We start from the raw sequence: 24254 nt of genomic DNA on the forward strand, positions 1-24254 counted from the left end.
GTAAGAAAATACTCTGAGCTTACATTATTTTTATTATAAATTAAATAAACATTCACTGCCCATATCCAACCCATCACTCAATCTTTTGGCTCTAACTGCAAAATATATCCTAAATCCAAACATTTCAACCTTCATGTTCTGACACTCGTCCACATTACCATCATCTCTCACCTCTGCTCCACTAATGCCTCCTAACTGAGTCTTCCAGCTTATATCACTGGCTCCGAGAATGTTTCCTACATAATATGGAGTCATATTTTTAAAACTTAATTTTTTTTCACTCTCCTGCTTAAAAGTCTCTAATGCTTTTGCATTGCCCTTAGAATACCTGACCTACAAATACAGACTAAACGATTTGTTAATATTTTTTTTTATTGATTTCAGAGAGGAAGGGAGAGAGGGAAAGAGAAGCATCAATGATGAGAGAGAATCATTGATCAGCTGCTTCCTGCATGCTCCCAACTGGGGATCAAGTCCGCAACCCAGACATATGCCCTGTCTGAAAGGGCGCAGGCCAGGCTGAGGGCGCCTCCCCCCGCCCCCCTCCACTAAATGCACAAATGCACCGGGCCTCTAGTTTATATATATATTTGAACTTATACATAGTAACATTTTAATCCCAATCTACTCACCCAGGGCCTTAAAGGATATGACCCCTCCCCTCCACCTCCTGGTCTTGTTTGCTAACTACACTCACATCCACAAACACACTAGTGTCCTCACCTCAGGGTCGCTACACTTGCCGGGAGGGCCCTCAGCTCTTCTTTGCCCCAATATTTACTTAGAGTCCTAATCCTTTCAAAAGTTGACTTTAAGTTAGAGTGTTTTGTCCTTTTAAATGCTTCATTTTTTTGTTTTAAAATTCATCTATTTAACATTCTTGTTTCAAGGGCTACTGCCTTCTTCAGCACTTCGCTCCATGCAAACCTCTCACTACCACAGGCCAGTGTGCTGCGGGGCTGCGGGCTTCTTAAGGCGCCTGCCACACTGGCAGGCCCTGGGCCACTGTCTCCTCCTTCCAGAGGACAGCGATCGCCGGCACACTTTCCCACACAGCCCGCAGCTCCTTTCTGCTCCTCTGCAGCACTAGCAATGGTCTAGCAAGCTGCTTAAGTTGAAAGCTAATCTTGGAATAGGTTGCGAGCTAAAGAATTGGTATTATAGCTCAGAAAATGAATTTAACAACCTTAGACAGAGGGCTATCCCAAAATGCAGCAGTTAATAGCAATATGTGGGTTTCCTGGGATGGGGGACAGCTGTTCGACCCCATCATCCTGGGTACTGATCCTCTTTACCAGGCAGGATGAGGATGAGCAGTGCTCTGCCCTTCAACACCAATGGAACGGGCATAGAAAAGGAACTCTAAATATGTGCTCTACAAAAACTATCAAATAATATCCTTCTAGTTAATAAAATTAAGTACTTAAAATATTGTGATTCCTATACATAAACTGTATTTAAATTTTAAATTGTATTTTAGATGTGAAATAAAAAGAGTCACATTATATCATTTAGCTCCAGAAGTCAGGGACTGTATATGCCTTGTTCACAACTGTATTCCTGCTGCCTAATAGTTGCCTATAGATAATGGATACTCAATAAATATTTGCATAATGAATGAATCCATCTACTGAATTCCTCTCCAAAGCCTCTACTGTTGCTAATACTACAAACATGCCAACTTTTCCTCAGCAATGCAACTCTAGCAATGTTATGAATATGTGAGGAGATGACCTATAGACCAATACCTATGTTCAGATACACAGGAACGCGTCTGGCAAAAGTCTGTAGTTGAAGGAGAAGCAGGAAGAGATTTTGTGAGTTTAGAGGTACAAACTGGAGACCCATTAGACACCCTGCAGGGCTTCTGTCGTGGCCTTGAGTGCACTATAAGATTGTCCCGGTCAGAACCTGTGGGGCAAAAAAAGGCAATATAGTGAAGGTGGTTAACTATGATGAATTATTTGTAGTTCTGAGTAAAGTGTGAGACAGAATGAGAGTCTAGTTCTAGCTCATCCCATAATCTTTGTCACAAACATTTAAAAGGATTGTTTTAAAAATATTTGTTTGTAGTAAATTTTCAAAAACTTGACATTATTATACACAAAAGTTGTCTTTGGAATGCACAGCCCTCCTGTCATTCCCATTTGACTCAGTAAATAAAGTATTAAAGTTGATTTCTTAGTTTTAGTTAGGAAGCTCTTACTGGTGCTCTCCAAAGTTTTATATTAATAATTTACAGTATTTTTTACATGCATTTTCAGATTAAAGAGCTTATGAAATACTCACTTCCTGAGAAGGCACTGAAAAGTCTCACATTTTCTGAATTCTGGTGGTCAAAAGTAGTCATATTTAAGAACTGTTGCTTTAACCAGCTGGCTCTTTCTTCTTCAAATGCCTTTCTCTGTCATAATAAGCAAACCAAAGAAATATGATCAGTATCCCAATGCTCATGTAGTTGCCGTTTCACATGATTTCTCTAGCTATCTGTATTTGCCTTCTGGCTGCCATATATATAATTTAGTCAAAAGAATTAAAACATTTCACTTAAGAAAATTGTTTAAAAAATAAAAAGCCATCCCTTTCATCCAATAAACCGACTAATCACTATTTTTTCACATCCATTTTGGGTAAGTTCAAGTGTACAATGCAAAAATAGCATATTCGCGTAACTTTTAAACATGTAGAATATGAGCATAATTTTTGAATATATAGAACATTATAAATATAAAATCAAAAACACCAGAAAAATACCCATTGTAAATTAATCACATGAGAAAAAGAGATAAGGCTTTATCAAGCATTGCTGTCATCCTCCAATCACATGAGAAAAGGAGGTAAGGCTTTCTCAAGCATTGCTGTCATCCTCCAACCATCTACCAGCATGAGCAGCACCACTAAACCACAAGGGGGCGCATGTCAAACCTCCCCCTTCTGCACAGCTGCTGAATCCTAAACTACATTCTCCCGCCCACTCAGGTTTCTGGCCCTTCCTTCCTTCCTATCCTTCACTGGCCCTGCCATCCTCCATTGACCAGAGGCAAAGGGATTCCCAAGCAGAGAACTGGGAGTGGCATACAAAGCAGCAAGAGCATCTCGGGGGGTGGGGAGGGAATATGGGTTCAGAAACAGAGGTGATCCTATAAAACAGAGAAAATGCTAGTGCCAATTGTTCTTGTTTCCTGAGAAGGATAGCTATTGATGAAATCAACTTTCACAATTTGCAAATTGCTATTTAAAATGACCAACATATGTAGTTTTTCACTCATAAATATTAATACAGAGTAATGCATCACTAAACATTTGAAGAAAACTAATAGCATAAGAGAAAAAAGGCCAAGAGAAATGATCATGGGTAACATATAGTTCAAGACAGAAAAAAATATTTTTTAAAAACCGTAATACAGATTTTAAATATAATATTACCAAAACTGTACTAACATAGTATAATATTATAAAAGTTGTAGGAAATATCAAAAATCTATAAATAACAGGATTACTTCTATTACATTTAAAATCTTTTTTCTTGAAATATTAATGTTTATTACATGTAATATTATATTTGAAATCAATTTTCTTGAAAAATTATGTGCAATGTGTCAAAACTGTTAGATACAAAAAAATCCATAATACAAATTATCGAACAGATTTATGAACACCTATAAAATAATACAATGCTATACAAAGAAAACAAAAAAATAAAGAGGTTAAACACTTAAATGATAAACTCTGAAATAAAAACTCGGGATGAAGAGAATAATAAAACTGACCTTGCTGAAGACCAGGTTGCTGATGCACAAGGTAAACGGAGAGAATATCCCCAAATTCAGAACATAAAGTCAATCTACAGACAGACTCAGAAGGCTAACCATCTGTCTAGTAAAAGTTCCAGGATGGGAGAGAAGTCAAAAGAGGTAAAAATACAGAATAGGAGAAAATTTCCCTAAAGAAATATAGTATATCTTCAGGCAAAAAGAGCCATGGGGCCCAGCTGACATGGCTCATGGTTGAACATTGACCTATGAACCAGGAGGTCACAGTTCTCTCTCATCATTGATGTTTCTATCTCTCTCTCTCTCCCTCCCTCCTTCCCCGTCCTCTCTGAAATCAATAAAAATATATTTTTTTAAAAAAAGGAGCCACAGAGATAGGTTCTGGTAAAATTTCAGAACTTTAAGAATATAAAATTCCAAAAGCTTCCAGAGAGGGGGAAGAAACAAAACAGAGGGTATTTACAGAGTAATGTAGGCTACATTATAATCAGGTTTCTCATTAGAAAAAACCACATACCAGAAGAAATGGAGCTCTAGTCCAGGGGTGGGCAACCTTTTTGTGAGTGCGTGCCAAAACCAGCAAAATCTCTGACTCAAAATTCTTCTGCGTGCCAACCCTAATTTTTTGAGAACATGTTATGCCTACTTGATATCTCTTAAGGTGTACGTATGTGAAGAACCTTGAAGAAATAATAAAATTCATTCGAGCGACAAAAACACAGTATATGATGATGAAAAATACATTTATTTTTTAATGTATACATGTACACTGATAGTCCGACAGAAAACTTTATGACTCCGTTTGATATTATCAGTGGGACTTTTGCTGCTGCATCACTGATGACAGAGATTTTACATCAGGTTTATATTTCGTGACCTTCAGAGATATGCACGAGCTACTACTTTCATCCGTCAGGCTACTCCTATTACGAGACTTAACAAAATTCATCACTGAGAACAAAGATTCACAAGCGTATGTGGATGAAACCAAAACACTGGTCAGATCTAGGAAGGCAGGGAGTTAAGGCAGAGGCATAGAAATTGCTCTTCCCCTCTCTCATCAATCCATGTCTATGGTCTTTAAGATAACTTGTTATGTAAAATTATTTATTTATCTAAAATGCACCTACACTGAATTTATCTGAAAAATAAAAAAGTCGATATTAAGAAAAAAATTGTAAAGGGAAGATTATAAGAGAGAGTTTCGCATGCCAGCAAAAGTTACTGGCGTGCCATGTTTGGCACACATACCAGGGGTTGCCCACCCCTGACCTAGGTTGTGGGTTCAATCCCTGGTCGGAGCGCATGCAGGAGGCAACCAATTGATGTTTCTCTCTCACATTGATGTTTTGCTCTCTCTCCCTGGCTTTCTCTGTCCCCTCCCCCTTTCCCTTCTCTCTGAAATAAATAAGTAAATAAATAAATGTAAAAGTTGTTAACAAAAGTTACTACTAGTCCAGAAGAACTAAACTAACCTCCACTTCAAGTAATTTGTTTAGAATTTCAAGTACAGCATCCTGTAACCATTTAGTTTTAACATTGGCATTGATATTAGAAATTGATCTCAATCTAAACACTTTTTCTTTGAGTTCGCTATTAATCATCATTACACAGGCCAACATACAATAACCACCTTGAGGGGAGGAGGAAGAGGGGGAGGGAGGAGGAGGAGAAAAGAAATTACTTTTTCAGTTTCAAGGGGAAAAGTTGGAACCTAAATTCTATATCCAGCCAAACCAATCAAGTATGAATACACTTCTGTATATTCCGTATTTCAAAGTAGTTTTCACTCACACACTACTTATGGGAAAATGAATAAGGTAATACAGATTACTGAAAAAGGACCCTGAGAAAGAGGGTAACCTGAGATAGAAGAAACATGATGGCTGAATCTGAGTCAGGAAATCATAAAGGAGGCTACAAAGACAGTCAAAGCATTACTCCACAGCGATGCACAGAAGATTCTCTCCCAGGTGGCAGTCTTAGTAACACAGAAGATTTTCTATGTGTCCAAACATATTACTTGGTTATAAATGAATAATATTTAACAATCATGCTGTTATCAATGTTCTTTCCTGGCTTTCAATTTTTAAGTCTCAATCTTACACAAAGTACTTCACTTGGATTATATTACAGGGCAGAATATGAATGTGATATTACTTGACAATGAAAAACAATTATCACATCAGAAGTGGAGGAGCAAGTGCAATGGAGTACGTAACTAGGAGGATGCCTTCTTTCATTGCAAGGATAAGCTAATACTGTCTGAAGTTGAGCAAACATGAAGTAAATGCGTTAAACAGTTTACTCAAAGTAAAAAGGCTAATCAGAAAAAGCAATTTTTTAAAAAGTAGTGGAAAAAGTAACGATATTATAAAGAAGCCAGATACAAGGAACAGTATAGATGGTAGTCAAGATAAGGACATTAAATGCCTACTCTTTCATAGTGGGGAATCAATAGACTGGTATCAAGAAAAAAAAGTTGAAATACATTAAAGTTAAAATAGTATAATACTTCCCAGAAGAATGACAAATAGAAACTTGTAACAGTGGTTACCTCTGAGGAATTAAACTGGCATTGAGAAAGGAGGGTATTTTCTCACTTTTTAGCTTTTTGTATGGGTTGATTTAATTTTTTAAACCAGGTCCTGACATTACTTCTGTAATTGTTGAAAGGGAAATCTGTAGGCAATACACTGCTGAGTAAAAAAAACAAGCTGAGGACATGCATACACAACAGTCCTAACCGCTAACTGGGAGGCGCACATCCCTGGACGAGGGCCCGAAAGGAGAAAGAACTTCACTTTTTACCACACTTCCTTTTAATAAAAACAAAATAACAAACATACTCTTGTTTGCACTGTCTTCTGACACTTTCTATTGACAATGGACAGATGACATATGCCCAGAAGAGATCTCTCTTGTGAAGCTAAACACTTAATAGTAGAAAGCTAATCCAAAAGGGATAATGAATGCTTAGTTGCTGTGTTTTTGTTTGTTTTTTTTTAAATTTTTCAATCCCCAAATCTGGTAAAGGCAAAAAGATATCCTTCTATAGTTCACGGGCTTAGCATCTCTTTCATTTCAAGTTATTGATGAAATCACTGGTAAAATAGTTTTAAATGGACACAGAACTTAGATGCATTCTACCGAGGCCTCCCTAAAATTCTCAAAAGTGCTACAAGGAAAGCCAATTGGTTAAAATACCTCCAATCCCAGGCGAATGGCAGCTTCCGTAAAGCTTCGTCTTTCTTTCTCAAAATTCTTTTTTTGCTCTTTAAATAGGGACCACTCTTCTTTGAGGCGCTCCTTTTCTTCCAACAAATAACAGTCTCGTAGCAGTGAAGTGGTATCGTCATCACATGCAGTAGCAAGCTGCTGCTATTAGATTTTAAAACAGTAAGTTCCTGAGAGCCCCTGCAACACTCCCCCAAGTTGAAACGAAACAAGGGAGGGCAAGTCAAACTTGAGTGGATGGACAGATATTAGGAAGAATGAGAACGTCGACTGAGGTGTGCCATTCCCCAAACGCTTCTACTCTAACTGGCCAAGACCAACTAAGCAATGGTATGAAATCTACCTGTTAGGAAGCAGAGACGCTAGGTCAGACAAGTGTCAAATACTACAGATCTTATGAAATAAAGGAACTTAATCTCGTAAGATTCAGTAACATTCTGGTCCTTCTCAAGGAAGAATAGTTTTAAAAAGTAACTCACATTTACCTGTAAAAGTTGTTGTTGAGTTTTAATCATTTCTTTACACTGCTGAATTTCTAACTCAAGTTTTTCGGTTTCTTCCTCATGGTCTTGTCGTGAAATTACATCTTCATCGTTAAAACCTTCTAAGTGGACCTTTGAAACTAACATAAAAGTAGTAATTTGACATTAGTTTAACAGTCACCACTTAGCTTACGGTGTCTTTTGGACATACACTTAAAAATCAAGCTCTCGGAACTTTTCTCTTTCGGGAATCCCATAGGCTTTCTGAAGGATTGCTATTTTCCTGTGCTCTTTAAAAATTCATAAGCTACTATATATTAAAATTAAATTTATATTATTTTAACACTTGAAAAATTTAAAAAGCAAAGCAACTATAAGGAGTTCATGACAACTATAAATTGGCACCCTTTTGGACTAAAGGATATCCACACAAATAGACCTTCATTGCCAACATTTACTTTGTAATCCATATTTATTCAAGATTATGTCCTAATTAAAAACGGACAACCTATATTCACAGGAGGGGAAAATAACTGACATGCATTAACTACGTTCTTTTAACACTTCTTCCAAGGCCAACACGGTGCTACAAATCTCACTCTCTGGTTTAGACTTCGACAAACAGGAAGCCCAAACATACTTGCTATTTACTAACAGACAATGAAGACTCACCCAAGTCAATACAATTTCGTGTCAACTAATTTTGGTACTTACATAAGTTTGCTGATTGCTCTTTATTTATTTATTTTAAAAATGTATCTTTATTGTTGAGAGTACTACCGATGGCCCCCTTTTACCCGCATTGATCCCCTCCACACCATCTTTATTGTTGAGAGTACTACAGATGGCCCCCTTTTACCCGCATTGATCCCCTCCACACCACCTGCTGATTGCTCTTTATTACTGAAGACAAATGGCACTGAGTTCGTTATTTTTGACAATTTAGAATAATTTTTTAAATTAAACCACTTACTGAGCAGACAGTTAATTTTCTTGATTTAAAAGCATGTAAACTTTAATAAATATAAAATATTAAGGACATATTAATCAATGTAAATCTATCTATACTATATGTATTGATAGGAAAAGATGTTTAAAATATTCAATTTTTGGTTTTTTGTGTGTGTATTTTTAAATAAATATTTTGCAAATGCAGAGATAAAAGTCTAAAAAGATTTTCACCAAACTATTAAGTGTTACATATAGGGAACAGAGACCTGGATATTCTACTTTACAGACTCCCTGACACAAATACATGGAACATCATTTATTTTGAAAATAATTTAAAAGTGGATTATTAGGCTCTTAGATGCACTTATCTAGAATAAGCAAAGGTTCATATTTATACTGTATGATGGTTACTACTTCTTGATTTCCAAGATTAGTAAGAGTCTGATCACTGTATCCACGTGCACTCAGAGCACATGAATCATGCCGTCCGCTTTCCAGAGAAAGATGCACTCTGGGCGCCAAGTACATTTTCTCAGTGAGATTCAACCTCACGACTAGAAGTAGGCAGTCTTGCTTTTTAAACCACCAAACTGGCTTTTATATGAAGGAAAATTAAGTTTACTGAGTGTCACTACTCACTTTGCATGCATTTAGGCAGTAGTTACCTTGGTTATCAAGTTTTTCTACGTGACTTTTCAAAATTCTCCACTGTTTCCTGATGCTGTTTGTAAGCTGCTCTCTCACAGTTTCACAGGAAAGGTCCCATATACTCTCTCTACTCAGTTCCCCAGGATCTTCTTCAACATCAGAGATACCCTACAAGACATAAAAAGACCAGTATCTTAAAATGGCTTTAGGCACACAGGCAGTAGTAATCAGATAGTCTGTCAACTACTTATCAAAATCATTTCTGTGCTGTATCTTAAGCATATATGACCCAGTACTTAACATAAGTATTTTGAGAAAAAGCGATTAATATTGAAGGTAGAAATTCCCCAAATCAGGTCTCTTCAAACTGAATTTGAGCTGGGTGAGGAAGTTACTATCTGTCTAATGTTTTAGATGCTTTCACATGTTAATTAATCTTCCAAACTCAGGCTTAGAGAAAGAGTAACTTGCCCAATGTCACACAGCCAAGAAGTAGAAGTGAGGTAAAGTTAGATCAACTGGTCTCCAATCTTACGCTGCTTAAACAAACCTGTGAAATAATTTCCAAAGTAAAAGCATCTGTTAGTTCTATTTTTCTCATATAATTAAAAAAAATAAAATTGGAGGTTATTTTTCTTTGTGAATTCTACCAAGACACTAAATCATAGGCAAGTGTAACAAACTTTATTAATGCATATGATCAAATAGAATCAAAGCAGAATAAAGAACATACAGAAATATTAAAATGAGTATGTCATAATAATCTGAATCTACATAGAACAGTCCTAACTGAGTGAGAAGAACTGCATCAATAGTCTGAGGTCAGTGATGGGCTGCAGAGATCAAGGTCTCCCAGGGAGCCAGTGGGAAAATGCCCAGAGTGTAGCTCACTGTGACTCTGGTTATTGCCAATCAATCTTCCAAAGCTATTTGCCAGTAACTTTTCCAAGGAGCTAAACCTTCTCTTCTATATATTTAAAAAATACTGCAAATCCATTATTTGAAAATAACAAATTGCTACACATTTCCAAGTTGAAATTCTAAAACCACAAGATGAAAATGAAAAATTCATTTAATGTGAATTTTGAGTATAAATTTTGGCTACAATTAGGTAAGCAAAATAAAAAATAAACGATACTTGGATGCTACCTAGATATTCCAACATTACAACTTATTCCTCTTGTTATAATGCTCCAACTGAATTACTTCAATTTTAACAGAAAAAAGATGTAGAAAAACAGAAAATAAACTTTTAAAAACAGAAAATGTACTTTTAAAAACAAAAAATATACTTAAGAGATTGTTTCTCCAACCCTAAATATTTGAATTATGAATTATACAGATACTACCGCTGGCTAAATAATTGGGGGAAAGGGGAATTTAATTATGAGAAAGATCTTTATTTACCACTACTTTTGCTGAATAAAAGCTGGTAATGAGAGGTTAGTAAAAGTTGGGCCAAAAGCTAAGCAACCACAGAGTAATGGGAACTCTGCTAATCCTAGAGAGGTATTAGTGAACGTTAAGAACTGACCTGAAGAGAGGGACTTTGAGAGAAAAAGGTTAACTAAATATAAGGCATCAAGGAGGCCCCTAATTGTAGAGTTTAAAAGAACATTCAGATAATGCTGTTTTTAAAGAAGAAATAAAAAGAAAGGTAAGAGGTGGGATGGGCATAGGCCGAATCTCTAATACAAGTAAACACCAGTTTTCCCCAATATCCAAAAGTAGAGTGTGCCTATGAAACCTTCCATAAACTGAAATGTCGTCAAGTGAAGAAGCAAAGACTATTAATTTAAAAGGGAAAATTCTCTTTGGATTTCTTTTGGTTAGTGAAAACATGTACTAATGTAGCTTTTTCGTAAAAGGGAAGTGGCGTAATGCAAACTTTAAAAATAGGGGGAAGGCAGCTATGCTCACCACTATACCACCAACGCCTTAAAAACAGGGGGAATACAAAAATAAGTCCTGGTAACTTGCTGGTAATTAACATTTTCCACCAACACTATTAGTTTCAAATTTTAGTCATGCATCTTAAATCCAGAATTTAAACTTCTATGTAAAACAATAGAGTTAAAAGAACTTCCACCATTATATGACTTGCTTTTTCAGACCTTTGTACATATTATTCTCCCTTCATCAAATGCTTTCCCATGCTTTCTACCTCAAAAACACCTACTAATTTTTTAAAAGCCAACTCAAATGTCACTTGATCTGTGATGCCTTCCTTAGTTGCCATATCTGTTCTGTTTTACACACTGCACTAACCTATTATAGCTCCACAATAACTATTATTATAATAAAAGGCATGCGAATCGACTGAACGGCAGAACGACCAGTCGCTATGACGCGCACTGACCACCAGGGGGCAGATGCTCAATGCAGGAGCTGCCCCCTGGTGGTCAGTGCACTCCCACAGGGGGAGTGCCACTCAGCCAGAAGCCCTGAGCTGGGCTGACGGCTGGCGAGTGCAGCAAAAAGGTGGCGGGAGTCCCTCCCGCCTCCACGGCAGCACTAAGAATGTCTGACTGATGGCTTAGGCCTGCTCGGGAGCCAGCCTAAGCCGTCAGTTGAACATCCCCTGAGGGCTCCCGGACTGCGAGAGAGCACAGGCCGGACTGAGGGACCCCCCAAGTGCACAAATTTTGTGCACCAGGCCTCTAGTCCTATATAATAAAAGCCTAATATGCTAAGTGTCTGGTCGTCCAGTCAGCCATTCAACTAATCAAAGGGTAATATGCTAATAAGGCCACTCAACAGCTCACTATGACGTGCACTGACCACCAGGGGGTAGATGCTCAACACAGGAGCTGCCCCCTGGTGGTCAGTGTGCTCCCATGGGGGGAGTGCCACTCAGCCAGAAGCCGGGCTCACAGTTGGCGAGCGCAGCAGCGGTAGTGGGAGCCTCTCCTGCCTCCGCGGCAGCGCTAAGGATGTCTGACTGCCGGTCAGACATCCTCCGAGGGCTCCCAGACTGCTAGAGGGCACAGGCCAGGCTGAGAGACCCCTCCCCGCCCCCAAGTGCATGAATTTCGTGCACCAGGCCTCTAGTAGAATTATAACTTCTCTATATGTGTGTCTCTCTCAAAAAGTGCATCTTGCAGATGCAATGGACTGAATGTTGTGCTCCCTCAAAATTCATATGTTGAAATTCTAACCCCCAATGGGAAGGTATTAGGAGGTGGGGTCTTTGGGAGGCGATTAGGTCATGAGTAGAGCCCTCATGAATGAGATGAGTGCCTCTATAAAAGGGACTCATGAGCTCTCCGACTCTCTTTCCACCATGTACAAGTCAGCAATCTGCAGCAAAGAAAAGTGCTCTCACCAGGCACCGAATCTGCTGGCACTGATTTGGATTTCCAGGCTCCAGAACTGTGAGAAATAAACTTCTGTTGTTTATAAACCAGTCTATGATACTTTGTTATAGCAGCCCAAACAAAGACCGGGAAAAGTTAAAATCTTTTTAGAGATTTTTGCTCTGTCAGTGTGGCTCAGTGGTTGAGAGTTGACCTATGAACCAGGAGGTCACAGCTCAATTCCTGGTCAGGGCACATGCCCAGGTTGCAGGCTCAATCCCCAGGGAGGTAGTAGGGGGCATGTGGGAGGCAGCTAATCAATGATTCTCTCATCACTGATGTTTCCATCTCTCTCTCCCTTTCCCTTCCTCTCTGAAATCAATAAAAATATATTTTAAAAAATATTTTTAGAATTTTCTTTCCAGGGACTAGAACATAATGTACACTCAATATATTTACAAAATGAATGATTATTTTGTTCCTAGCATTAACAAAGGTTTCACTCTCTGAAAAGCAGAGCCTGCTTAAGCACACAGTACTCGAAGTAAAATATTTAAAGAATATGGCACAGTGGTTAAAAACATGAACTCTGGAGGAGGAAGGACTTGGACGCAAATCCTGGTTCGGTCATGTGTGACACTGGGCTGACCACTGTGCTTCAGGTGTCTTCATCTACACAATGGGGATAATTATAGTATCAAAAGCATCAAATTATAAGAAGAATGAAATGACACAATGCTTATAAAAATGATTACAGTGTTTGGTACATATGTCATCAGAAAATAATCTCCATCATTTCCCAGGACACGTCTGGAAACGGACATTTTTTTGGTTGTCACGGTGACTGGGGTAGCATAGCAGAGAGTGTCCTGTCCAAAATATCAGCAGTGTCCCCATGGAGAATACCTGTTTGTTGCTTCAACAGTTCTAATTAGCGATCTGAAAGGAAGAGCCACTTACAGTTCCTGTGCTATCATCTGCTTTTTCTATAGGTTTCTGCTTTTGGGGAGAAAGAAGAGAAATCATTTCCTTTTTCATTTGCTGAAGAACCTTCTTAAGTTCAGCATTTTCTGTTAGGATTTGTTTCTGACGATATTCATAATCATTCAAGAGAATTTTATACATTTCATCTTCATTCCTGAAAAAGAAACTGTCAGTATGAAAATGCAGCATAGAAAGAAGAGTCTGGTTAAATTTATCAATTTAAATTGGACCTTACCTTGCTTCACTCTTACCAGTCCTCCAAGAGCCTCTTTTTCCATCAGCTCTGCCCACGTAATTTAAAACTTCCATAGCTACAAGAACACACAAAACAAAGCCAATCCTCACCACACACGTTTAAGTGTTTAAAACCCTAATACATTCCATAACGCATCAAGGACGTAAGTCAACCTGGTATATAGACTGAAATTTGTTTTGGGCTCAATCAGCCCAGATTTCAAATTACGGTTTCATCATTTATAAGCACTGAGATCTTGGCAAGTTATTTAACTGCTGAGCCTGTTTCTTCATCGATACAGGTAATAATAAAAGTATATACCAACGAGAAGTTGTGAAGAACAAAGAAATGTTAAAGCACTTAACACAGTAAATACCTAATAAATGTTATCTTATTATCATTAATGTTATCATCAGGGCCTACATGCTGACTGCCTGATTTTATAAATAAAGTCTTATTAGAACACAACCACACAATTTGCTTATATATTGTCTACAGCTACCTTTGTGCTGCATTGGCAGAGATGAATCAGTTAGACCCCATAAACCCAAAAATATTTAGTATTTGAACTTTACAGAAGTTTGCCAAGCCCTGTAGCAGCAGCATCGGTAAAGGAGTCAATCAGGAAGGCCCTGTGCCAGCATTAATGCCTTGTCTGCACCACACGGAGTTGGAAGCAGTTGACATAAGAAGAAAGATGGGAGTAAGTTGTCATTTTAGAACTGAGAAAACCATTATAAACCTGTCACTTCCAACTGGGTTTGGACAAGGTGAAACAGCCACACCCCCCATAAAATAAGGGCTCTGTCACCAGAGTAACATTTTTAATCAACTTCTCTAACTGGGCAATACATTTTATACTTCTAGCATTTCATCCTTTAATTTTATTTCCTTCATAAATGAACACACGGTTAACCAACCTTAAACACCAATGAGTGTCCAAGTGCAATTTTAGATTTATTACCTCAGAATACCTAGAGATTTTCAACCTTGTCTTAATTGCTTATTACACTTTCATTTTTCAATGATTTTAAAAATAAAAAAATCTTTGAAAAACTGCAACACCTTTGCTATACAGCATGACAGTGATACGGTCAACATTGATGGCTGGATGATAGCAGAAAGAGCCCACCAGGTGACAGCTGGAAACATCTGTTCGTCAGCTATTGCATGCAAGTCCCAGTTCAGTTTAGAAAGACAGCTTAGGGGTGCGCCTGTACAATACAGATTACAGGACAGTCTACTGTCCACTAGAAACCATGCTTCAATAAATAAACGCACACGTTCCCTGTCCCCTGAATCTCATCAGGCCAGCGAAACTATCTGTGTACTCTACTTCTGTGTATGTATAGATCTACTTCTCAATCTATGCTATTTACTTGAAATTACTCATATTTTGGCATGAAGTAAATTATAAATTAAAAAAAATACTAGTCCACACAAATATAAGCATAACTTTCATAGTTCATCCTTTTGAATAGTTGTTTCAAAATGCACAACTCAATTTAAGGGAACTCAAACTGACAAATTATTAGTCTGATGAACTACTTTCTCAAAAGCATACTTCTATTGATCTAAACAACTGATCCTGATTTTTAATATTATTGGTTCTTTATTATGGAAGATTAGAGTGTGTCCTCTGGCTATTTCTCCTCTATGGATTAATCCACACTTACCATGTTAACAAGAAATGCAATTCTTATATGCAAGTAATAAGCAAAGCAAATTACCTCTTTTTTCCCTTACCAGTTGCCTCAATTTCTAGTTTATATGGACATATACCATCTTTAAAAATTGTTTAAGCATGAAAATAATATTTCAGGAATTATTGTGCTCAATGCTTTTACATTTATTTCTTAACATAGCATTTATTCCTCTTGTTCTGTCTTAGCCAGCCACTTCTTACCTATTTTTTTATCCTTCTTGTTCATAACAAGTTGATGTAGACGTTCCTTTAGTTTATTATATTCACGCTCTTTTCTCTTCATATCATGATTATATTGAGTAGCTCGACTTGCAATGATATTCTGTAATTTTTGTACCTGAAAAAAGAATTTCTATTAAATGTGTCCCTTTAGGATTGATAAACCCAATTAAAATTCACAAATTCAAAAGAGAAAAAAGGTCCTAGTATTCGCTTCCCCATAAAATAGTTAAAAAATTCTAGGATTATTCTTGCTTCTCCATAACCACTGGAAATCACTCTTTAAAATATCATCTAGACCGGCCAGTGTGGTCAGTGGTTGAGTGTCGACCTATGAACCAGGAGGTCACGGTTCAATTACTGGTCAGGGCACATGCCTGGGTTGCAGACTTGATCTCCAGTGTGAAGCATACAGGAGGCAGCCAATCAATGATTCTCTCTTATCACTGATGTTTCTCTCTCTCTCTTGCTCCCTTCCTTTTTGAAATCGATAAAAAACATATATTTTAAAATAAAATATCATTTAAACGAATCACATCTAACTTTTATTTTTAATTCTGAAATTTCCATCGTTGCTAACTTTCTAAATTATCTTCTACACCAGTGATTTTCAACCTTTTTCATCTCATGGCACACATCAACTAATTACTAAAATCCTGTAGCACACAACTAAAAATATTATATTTTTGACTGATCTGACAAAAAATGAGTATAATTTTGATTCATTCACATTGGGCGGCTATTATTGTGTTGCACATTTTTTTATTTGACAATCTAAGGAAAGAGGTCAGTGCCCCTGACTAAATAGTCAGGTACTGCATGTTTTAAAAATCCTTGTGGCACACCGGTTGAAAATTGCTGTTCTACACCTTTCACTCTGCATATATAACTCCTGATCACTTAGAAGCCAGAAACTCATTTATGGAAATGTTAGTGATTAAAGCTTCATCTGAAACAAGTAGAATGCACCTGATCATTTGTAGTGACTTCCTTATAGGAATGACTTGAATCACTTTATTCCTTATCAATCTGTGACAAGGCAGATTAGCCATTGTTCAGTTCATGGCAGCAGGTAAACAGGCTCATTTTTCTCTGACCATAAACAGTTCTCAAATTAGAGTAAGTACAAACAGCAGAATCCGATTCAAACATTTGCTGAGTATCTATTAAATGCCTGAGACTAGTGGTAAATGTTAATTTCTTCTATGGTTTCTCAAGCAGCCCTTAATAGAAAGTAAGTTCTATTTTACATAAATATTCTTTTTCCTTTTTCTTTTTTTAATCCTCACCTGAGGATATTTTTTCCATTGACTTCCAGAGAGAGTGGAAAGGAGGGAGGAGGGAGAGAGAAGGAAGGGATGAAGGAGGGGGGGAGAGAGAAACACTGATGTGAGAGAGACACATCGATTGGTTGCTTCTTGCATGAGCCCCTACAGGGGCTGGGGAACCTGCAACCGAGGTACTTGCCCTTGACCAGGAATTGAACCTGAGACCATTCGGTCCTTGGGCTGACACTCCACTGAGAAAAATTGGCCAGGGCTACATAGACATTCTTTTTTCTTATTTATCAGTATGTTTTTATTGATTTTTTAGAGAGAGAGGAAGGCAGAGGAACAGAGATAGAAACACTGATGAGAGAAAAACATCATCGATCAGCTGCCTCCTGCACACCTCCCCCCAACTGCCCCCCAGGGGATGGAACCCATAACCCAGGCATGTGCCCTGACTGGGAATTGAACCCGGTGACCTCTTGGTTCCTGGGTTGACGCTCAACCACTGAGCTACACCAGCCAGGCTACACAGACATCCTTAATACCCACTACAGATGATCATGCTTAACTTAATCCTTACTGAAGGTGAACTATTTTCAAATCACTTACATGTAATCAACAGATCAAGTCAAAATTTTCTGAGAACTCAAGTAAGTAATATAAGCAACCTTAGGGTTAAGATACTTCATTAACCACTTACTAAATATACTATTAAATAATCAAATATGCTAAAATAATTGTCTAAATCATTGCAAGGTCCTTAAATAAATATGCTACCCTAACAGTCCTTAATTATAGTTAAAACAATATATACAACACTGAAATTATATTAAGTATTCTATTTTTAGTTATCACATGGTCAAGGATCAAACTGCACAGCAATAAAAACATAATGGTTTCTTCTTACATAAATTTAAAAATAATTTCAAATGCATTAACTCTATAGGTCCAAATACTAAGTAACCACTAAAGTAGAAATGAGATTAGAATTATAACATCTTTAGCTTCATAAATTAGATTTTTAAATGTGAATTGTGTTTTTAAACAATAACTTGTGTTCAGTTAATCAATTAATTGCTCGACTGGATGAACAAAGTCAATATTTAAGAAGGTTCAAGAGGCAGCAGCCAGATATGAAGTACAGGTGTGGCAGGCAATAAATGACCTGCATTTAGAGCACCGTGTGCCCGAGAAGAAGTGATGGTGCCTGTGCACCCAGGGTGGGTGGTAGAGGACACTGGCTGCCACGAGCTACGACTAACAAGCTTAAGCCAATGGATCCACTTGGCAGAGGGGACTGTGGGGAGGGTTCCTGAGCCAGTTAAATATGATGCAATACTGTACACAGAGGCCCACCATACAGCTTGACACAGCATGAATAAATTGTCCTTTCTTGTTTTAAAGTGAAGTGGCTCTTAAGATCACCTCAAATTATATTTAAAAAATCACTTAAACTTTATAATAACTGACAACTCACCTCATCTTTCTCATTTTTCAGCAACTGATGCAAATTCCTGTTCTTGCATTGTAATTGTCTGTCTCTTTCCTGAAGCCCAATCATTTCTCTCCTGGAGGTTTCCAGTTGTTCCTACAACATTCATGTGCAATTTTGATTACAATTAACATAGCTTCAGAACAAGTGAATTCTTAAAAGATTAGTGAAAACAAGCCATACTAGTGTTTGTTCACTACAATTGAAGTTTAGAGGTACACAAAATGTTTTTAAAGCACTTATAAAGCTCGACACTATAAAGTCCTACAATTTATTTAAGTATCAAATTTTATTTATGTACCAAAATTTTATGCCTATTCAAAAGAGCTTCAAAATGGATCCCTTAAAAGACTCTTCACTTATTGCAGTGAATATTTTATTCCACTGAATATTTTTTTACAATTCTTTTTTAACACTTTTTAACCTTCTATAGCACACTCTGAGAAAGAGCCAAAAATGCTTCAAAGCTAAGTGTGAGGAAGCCTGGTGAGCAAGCAGAGTGGAGCACTTCAGGTCAGAGTGGGTGGGACCACTGCGTGCCACCACTTCTCCCTCACAGGCGGTAAACTGAAGATTTCCCAGAGAGAAATGGCAGCGATCCTGGAATCAGTATGGAGCAAGATGCCCGTTTTCAATTCATTTTGCACGTTTTTATAGAAACTGCGTCAAGTTGTACATGAAACCACTAGAGCATTTTTAAAAATCCTCTTTATAAAATAGCAGAGCCACTCAAGTTATGTCATAATTGATACAAATAATGACTTTCACACAATGGATCTCAAGAAGATTCAGAAATGTAGGACTATTAAACTTGGATAAATCTAAGGTTGTCAAAAATGTTGGCATGGCTGACCTTACAGCCTGTGGGCCAGGTGATATGTCCCATATGTCAGATGACAGATTCCCTTGGTCATTATCAACACTCTATCTGAACTCATCATCTTCCCTGTAAATCTTACACTGCCCTCCTGCATTTCCTGTGAATCATACCACCATCCTTGGTAAACTCAAGTCAGAGACCTGAATGGTATCTTATATTCATGACTTATTTCCAAAATTCAATTTTTCATGAAATTCTACCCATTCTACCTCCTAAGCTGTCTTCCTATTTCACTCTTACTATCTCCATTGATACTCTCTTTGTTCAAGTCCAGAACCTCCATGGTCAGGGACTGCTAAGCCTGCTACAGTGTCCTTTCCACCAGGCTTCCTGAGCACCCCACCACTTCCATTCCAAACAGAAATCCGCCCCGCCCCCCACCCCCTATAATTTCTCCATCTACTGCCAGGTTGATATTTACACGATATCTTCCTCCTGTTTACAACCCTCGGAGCCTCCGGGGTTCTGCACAATGCCTTTCACATCATCTGGGGCCTGGACCCCAGCCTCACTGCTCACCACTCTTCATCTTGCGTCATATACTTCAGTCCCTGCAGAGCTATATGACTCCCTGAAAGTAAAATGTGCTCCAATGCCTCCATGCTTTTACACAGGTTATATGCTGTGCCTAAAATGTCTTTTCCAAACACAAGCAAATTTCTATGCAGTCTTCAAATCTCAGATAAAGTGCTGTTACCTCTCTCTGAAGCGTTTTCCTTACTGCCTACACCAACAATAATCAGTAAAGCAAATAACTGTGGTTCACATGTCTCCTTCCCCTGGACTACAATCTCCTTGCAAACAGGGCTTGGGTTCACTCATCTTTGAAACCCAATGCCTAGTACATACTCAATATATTTTGCTCAACAAATTAAATGAATCATATGCTAGATCTAGGAACTCTTCAAAGATAGATCATTAACTCTTCCCACTGAACACACATTTCTGTCCACAGCTGACCCAAAATACCTGATTTGACCCAGGTCAAATCCTAAATTAGAAGGTATCCTGTAAAATATTCCATGCTCTGGGTAGTCCTAATAAATGATTACTTCTTAGAGAAAAGGCTTAATAGCTCCAAATTACCAATATCATTATGCAGTTATTCAACAGCTACTTATAAGACACTTGGCCAACAGTGCCCAGATATAAAAGTTTTAAATCTTAGTCTAGGGTTTAAAATTCTGACTCAGTCTAATTCATTAGACCTTCTATAGGTCTCTCTGATTAAGATTAAAGTAGTATCCACAACTTGCAGCCTTTTAATAAGCCTGGAGGGTACCATCTGTGCCCTCCAGCGCCCCACCCCCGCCCCACATTTCCCTAGTCTGCCAAGATACACAGTTGGACAATCTCTATCCCTGAGGCATATAGGATGTACAAAAACCTAAAAATATTAAAGAGGGAACATACTGTTATTACTGCACATGAGCTAAAAGACAACAAAAACTAGCCTTAGGCATTGATGGGCTGGTGGGGGCAGGTGTTGCTGAGGAGCTAAGATGCTTCTCTAAATCAATTACCAAACATACCCAGTGCTCACATATAGGCCACTCCAGGCCACTTCATTACTGTACAATCCCTACTAAAGGATTTTCAAATATTGCCTGCAGAGATCCTGTTACTCTCCAACAGAGCTTTGAGATTCAAGGTATTAAGTGGGGTTTTTAAAAACATAATTTTATTGATTTCAGAGAGGAAGGGAGAAGGAGAGATGGTAACATCAATGATGAGAGAGAATCATTGATTGGCTGCCCCCTGCATGCCCCACACTGGGAATTGAGCCTGCAACCCTGGCATGTGCCCTGACTGGGAACTGAACCGTGACCTCTTGGTTCATAAATTGACGCTCAACCACGGAGCCATGCTGGCTGGGCATGGGTTTTAAAAAAAATTGTTATCTGTTCTTGAAGAGAGTGGGGTGAAGGGGGAATATAGAGGAAGAAAAATAGAGAGGCATGGACCAACAAGAGAAAAACTAAACAGAAGCTGATCCTGTGGGAGTATGCAGATTCAAAACTTACATACACACAAACTCAAATAAGGAAACCCAAAATAGTAGCATCTTTAGAAAATTTTTTTGCCATGGATTGATTCTATTACATCCTTCATAATATATAATCATAAGTTCCCACTATACTGATTTTGAACTCCTTCTTCCTTCTCCTTCTCTAATAAATGAATAACTAAGAATTTTTTATAAAATGAAAGAATGAAATAAAAGAATGAAAGCAAAGTAGAAGACGGCAACAAATTTTCTGTATTTTAAGGTAGCAGGTCAATGGCCCTGTGGAAAATATTTCAGAGAAACAAGCAAGTTTGCAAAAAGCATTCTTCTGTGGTCTTCTCTAGAGCCCAGACACTTTGTTCAGAGAAACAAGCAAGTTTGCAAAAGCATTCTTCTGTGGTCTTCTCTAGAGCCCAGACACTTGTTAGAGTTAGAAGCTATGAGGCCTGCTTCCATTACTGAGCTTTTTAGCAACTTTGGCACAGATGCCCTCTAGAATATTTTTCTTGGAATTAACTGATGCAGCTTCTCACAGTAAGACTTCTGTAAATTAAGCATCTACTTTATTAAGCAAGATTAAATGGGGTGGGGGAATCTTTATTTATTTTCCTCAGACATAAATATTTCCTAAGCTAACTTTCTACAGACTCAGCAAGTCACTAAACAGTTCATGAAACCAATGTTGTCCATATGGATATTAGGAAGCAGTATGGTGGATTTGCAAAAATCACTTTAAGTCCACTTTTACTTTTTGAAAAAACTAAAACAAAAAGGTTTTAACTCTAAAACGTGATAAAGCCAAAGAAAATGTACAGCATCAATTGCATAACAAGGGCACTGGAATGCAGGTTGGCGTGACTCTCACCTTGAGCTTTGCATAGCAGCTTTGCAGATGGTCCATATCACTTCCCAGTTTCAGATTTTGTGTTTCCACATTTTCCTGAGCTAGAAGGTTCTTCCGCTGACGTACAAGTAGCTCATTCATACAGTTTAAAACAGCAACTATATTTAATTCTCTCTTTGTCTCTTTACCTTTGGATTCTTCATATAATGAAGGAAAACCGAAAGTAGTCAATTCCTGGTAGGAGAAAACGTTTTTCTAAAAGTTGGTTACCAGACAAAACTTAGTAAAAAAACAAAAGATAGAAATATTTTCTGAGAAAACTATCCTATGATAGTTAAGGAAACAGTAAATATCCCAAAGAAAAAGAATTTGAGAGAACTGGAATCTTTTCAGTCACTTAGAGCGAGGCAGGCAGGTTTCTTCACCAGTAAAATAAGGGTGAGACTCCCAGTGGAGGAGCCCCCGGGGAGATGGGAGGCCAACCTGCTCCTTATATCTAGTTAGGTGATCACCAAGGTTCTCCACAAATCTAATACAAGTCCTGGACCAATGCACAATATACTTGTAATGACAAGTGTTCTCATAACTTCAATATTATAGAACTTGATTTATACCAATGCTTCTTACAAAAAAAAACCACCATTACCTGATCAAGATATGAAATACTTTGTTCAATATTCTCTTCTGTGCAGAAGGCACTGAAAAAACTGTGCACATTTTTTGATAAAGGTATTGAAGAACAGAGCACTTGCTGTGAGTATAGACTTGATGGAGACATCTTTGTTTCTGAGGTATATTGAGAGATATTTTTGCTTTCTGAAAGAATAAAAGGCACTTATGTAAATAATATATTAAAATGCATGCAAAGTTAGCAATCTCCATTACCAAAGATTTTGAATTACATAAATATCTTAAGTATTTTCAAATTAAGACAAAGTTGGTAGTATATGAAAACTATGTACTACCTACTTTTCCCCAAAAAGACACAACTATAAAGTGGTGCTCTTACTAGGCATGTTAAGCTACAATATGCTACCTTAATTTGACATGTTTTAGATTTCTAAAAATAATAGACAAAAATCACTTGTCTATACATTCAAAGTTTATGCAATTAAAGAAATATATCAGAGAAATGTATTGAAGCAGCCAATGAATTTATTTCAAATGCATAAAAATTTCCTCAAAAATAGTAACAAGTGATCGATCATCCACCCAAAGCAGTTAACCCCACAAATTATGGCACAATTCTTGGCTCTCCCTAATAATTTTATTGAAGATGGAAATTAGGCATTTTACAGTTATTTGTGTCTCTCATTAGTCACATCTTCAATATTTGTGATAACTATTTTATAGTTTTATTGAAAATAATCACTTTTACAACTGCTTTGGCTTACAGTTATTTTAAACTCAATCACCTGAACACAGACCTGGATCTGTAACCGTCATCCAATCTCCCATAGCAGTTGCCAGAGCCAGGATACCTGAGGAACCAGTTCAGCAGTGAAACATTCAGTTCAGCTGCTGTCACTCTTCTATGTAGGCATCTCCTTAAAAAGCAAGTCACAGAGTAACAGCAGCTAATTAAAAATATGAAAGCAAATATAAAACCAATGTGTAAGAATTAGTTCTATGCGCTTCAAAAAGGAAAGATTGTGTGTTATTTATTCTCATGTACACCCATAAAGAACATGGTAGAACTCAGTATTAATTACTGTATGTCTGTGGACACACGTGTAAGGATAAGGCTAAGGGCTTCTCCAGTTATACTGACGTATTCACATTACCTCATACAGAAAGTACATGGTACATGATTTCACTCACAACATAAATCCAAAGTACAGCATTATAGTAAGTAATAAATAGCTCTATAGCAGCGGTCGCCAACCTTTCAGACCTCACGGACCACAAGTGGTCTGTGGACCACCGGTTGGCGACCACTGTTCTATAGTATATCCTTTAAAATAAAATAATGTTCATATATACATAGACAAGATGAAAAAATTCTTGGCCAGCACTCCCATTTTTTGTTTTTACAAACTATATTGGCAAAACTTTTATATTTTTCATTACAATTCCCAATGTTGACATAGATGCAGAGAAATGAATACTCCCATACATTGCTCTCCAGAAAGATTATATGAACTTATATTACCACCAAGCAATTTGGTTGGCAATCTGTATCAAAATTCTTAAAAATAAAAATATATTTTAATCAGAAATTCCAGTTCT

General features: G+C 37.5%; 1 protein-coding gene across 4 annotated transcripts in view; it reads right to left on the reverse strand.

Annotated features, from left to right (window-relative positions):
- The window catches only part of SSX2IP (synovial sarcoma, X breakpoint 2 interacting protein), a 36432-nt gene that overhangs the window by 3999 nt on the left and 8179 nt on the right, over positions 1–24254 (reverse strand). Inside the window, exons 2-13 of one of the 4 annotated variants that reach the window (XM_014546425.1) lie at positions 23441–23572; positions 22672–22841; positions 22047–22259; positions 18279–18389; positions 15513–15648; positions 13607–13682; positions 13348–13525; positions 9109–9259; positions 7496–7632; positions 6981–7151; positions 2290–2404; positions 1749–1911 (exon numbers count right to left, since the gene is read on the reverse strand). In XM_014546425.1, the coding sequence (XP_014401911.1) occupies positions 1749–1911; positions 2290–2404; positions 6981–7151; positions 7496–7632; positions 9109–9259; positions 13348–13525; positions 13607–13682; positions 15513–15648; positions 18279–18389; positions 22047–22259; positions 22672–22841; positions 23441–23483 (1664 nt within the window). In that variant the 5' untranslated portion in view covers positions 23484–23572. Of the gene's footprint in view, positions 1–1748; positions 1912–2289; positions 2405–6980; positions 7155–7495; positions 7633–9108; positions 9260–13347; positions 13526–13606; positions 13683–15512; positions 15649–18278; positions 18390–22046; positions 22260–22671; positions 22842–23440; positions 23592–24254 lie in introns of those variants that run through there. The other 3 variants (XM_005874582.2, XM_005874580.2, XM_014546424.1) reach the window with 3 other exon arrangements.

This window comes from Myotis brandtii, unplaced genomic scaffold (genome assembly GCF_000412655.1).
Source record: "Myotis brandtii unplaced genomic scaffold, ASM41265v1 scaffold446, whole genome shotgun sequence".
NCBI classification, from domain to species: domain Eukaryota; kingdom Metazoa; phylum Chordata; class Mammalia; order Chiroptera; family Vespertilionidae; genus Myotis; species Myotis brandtii.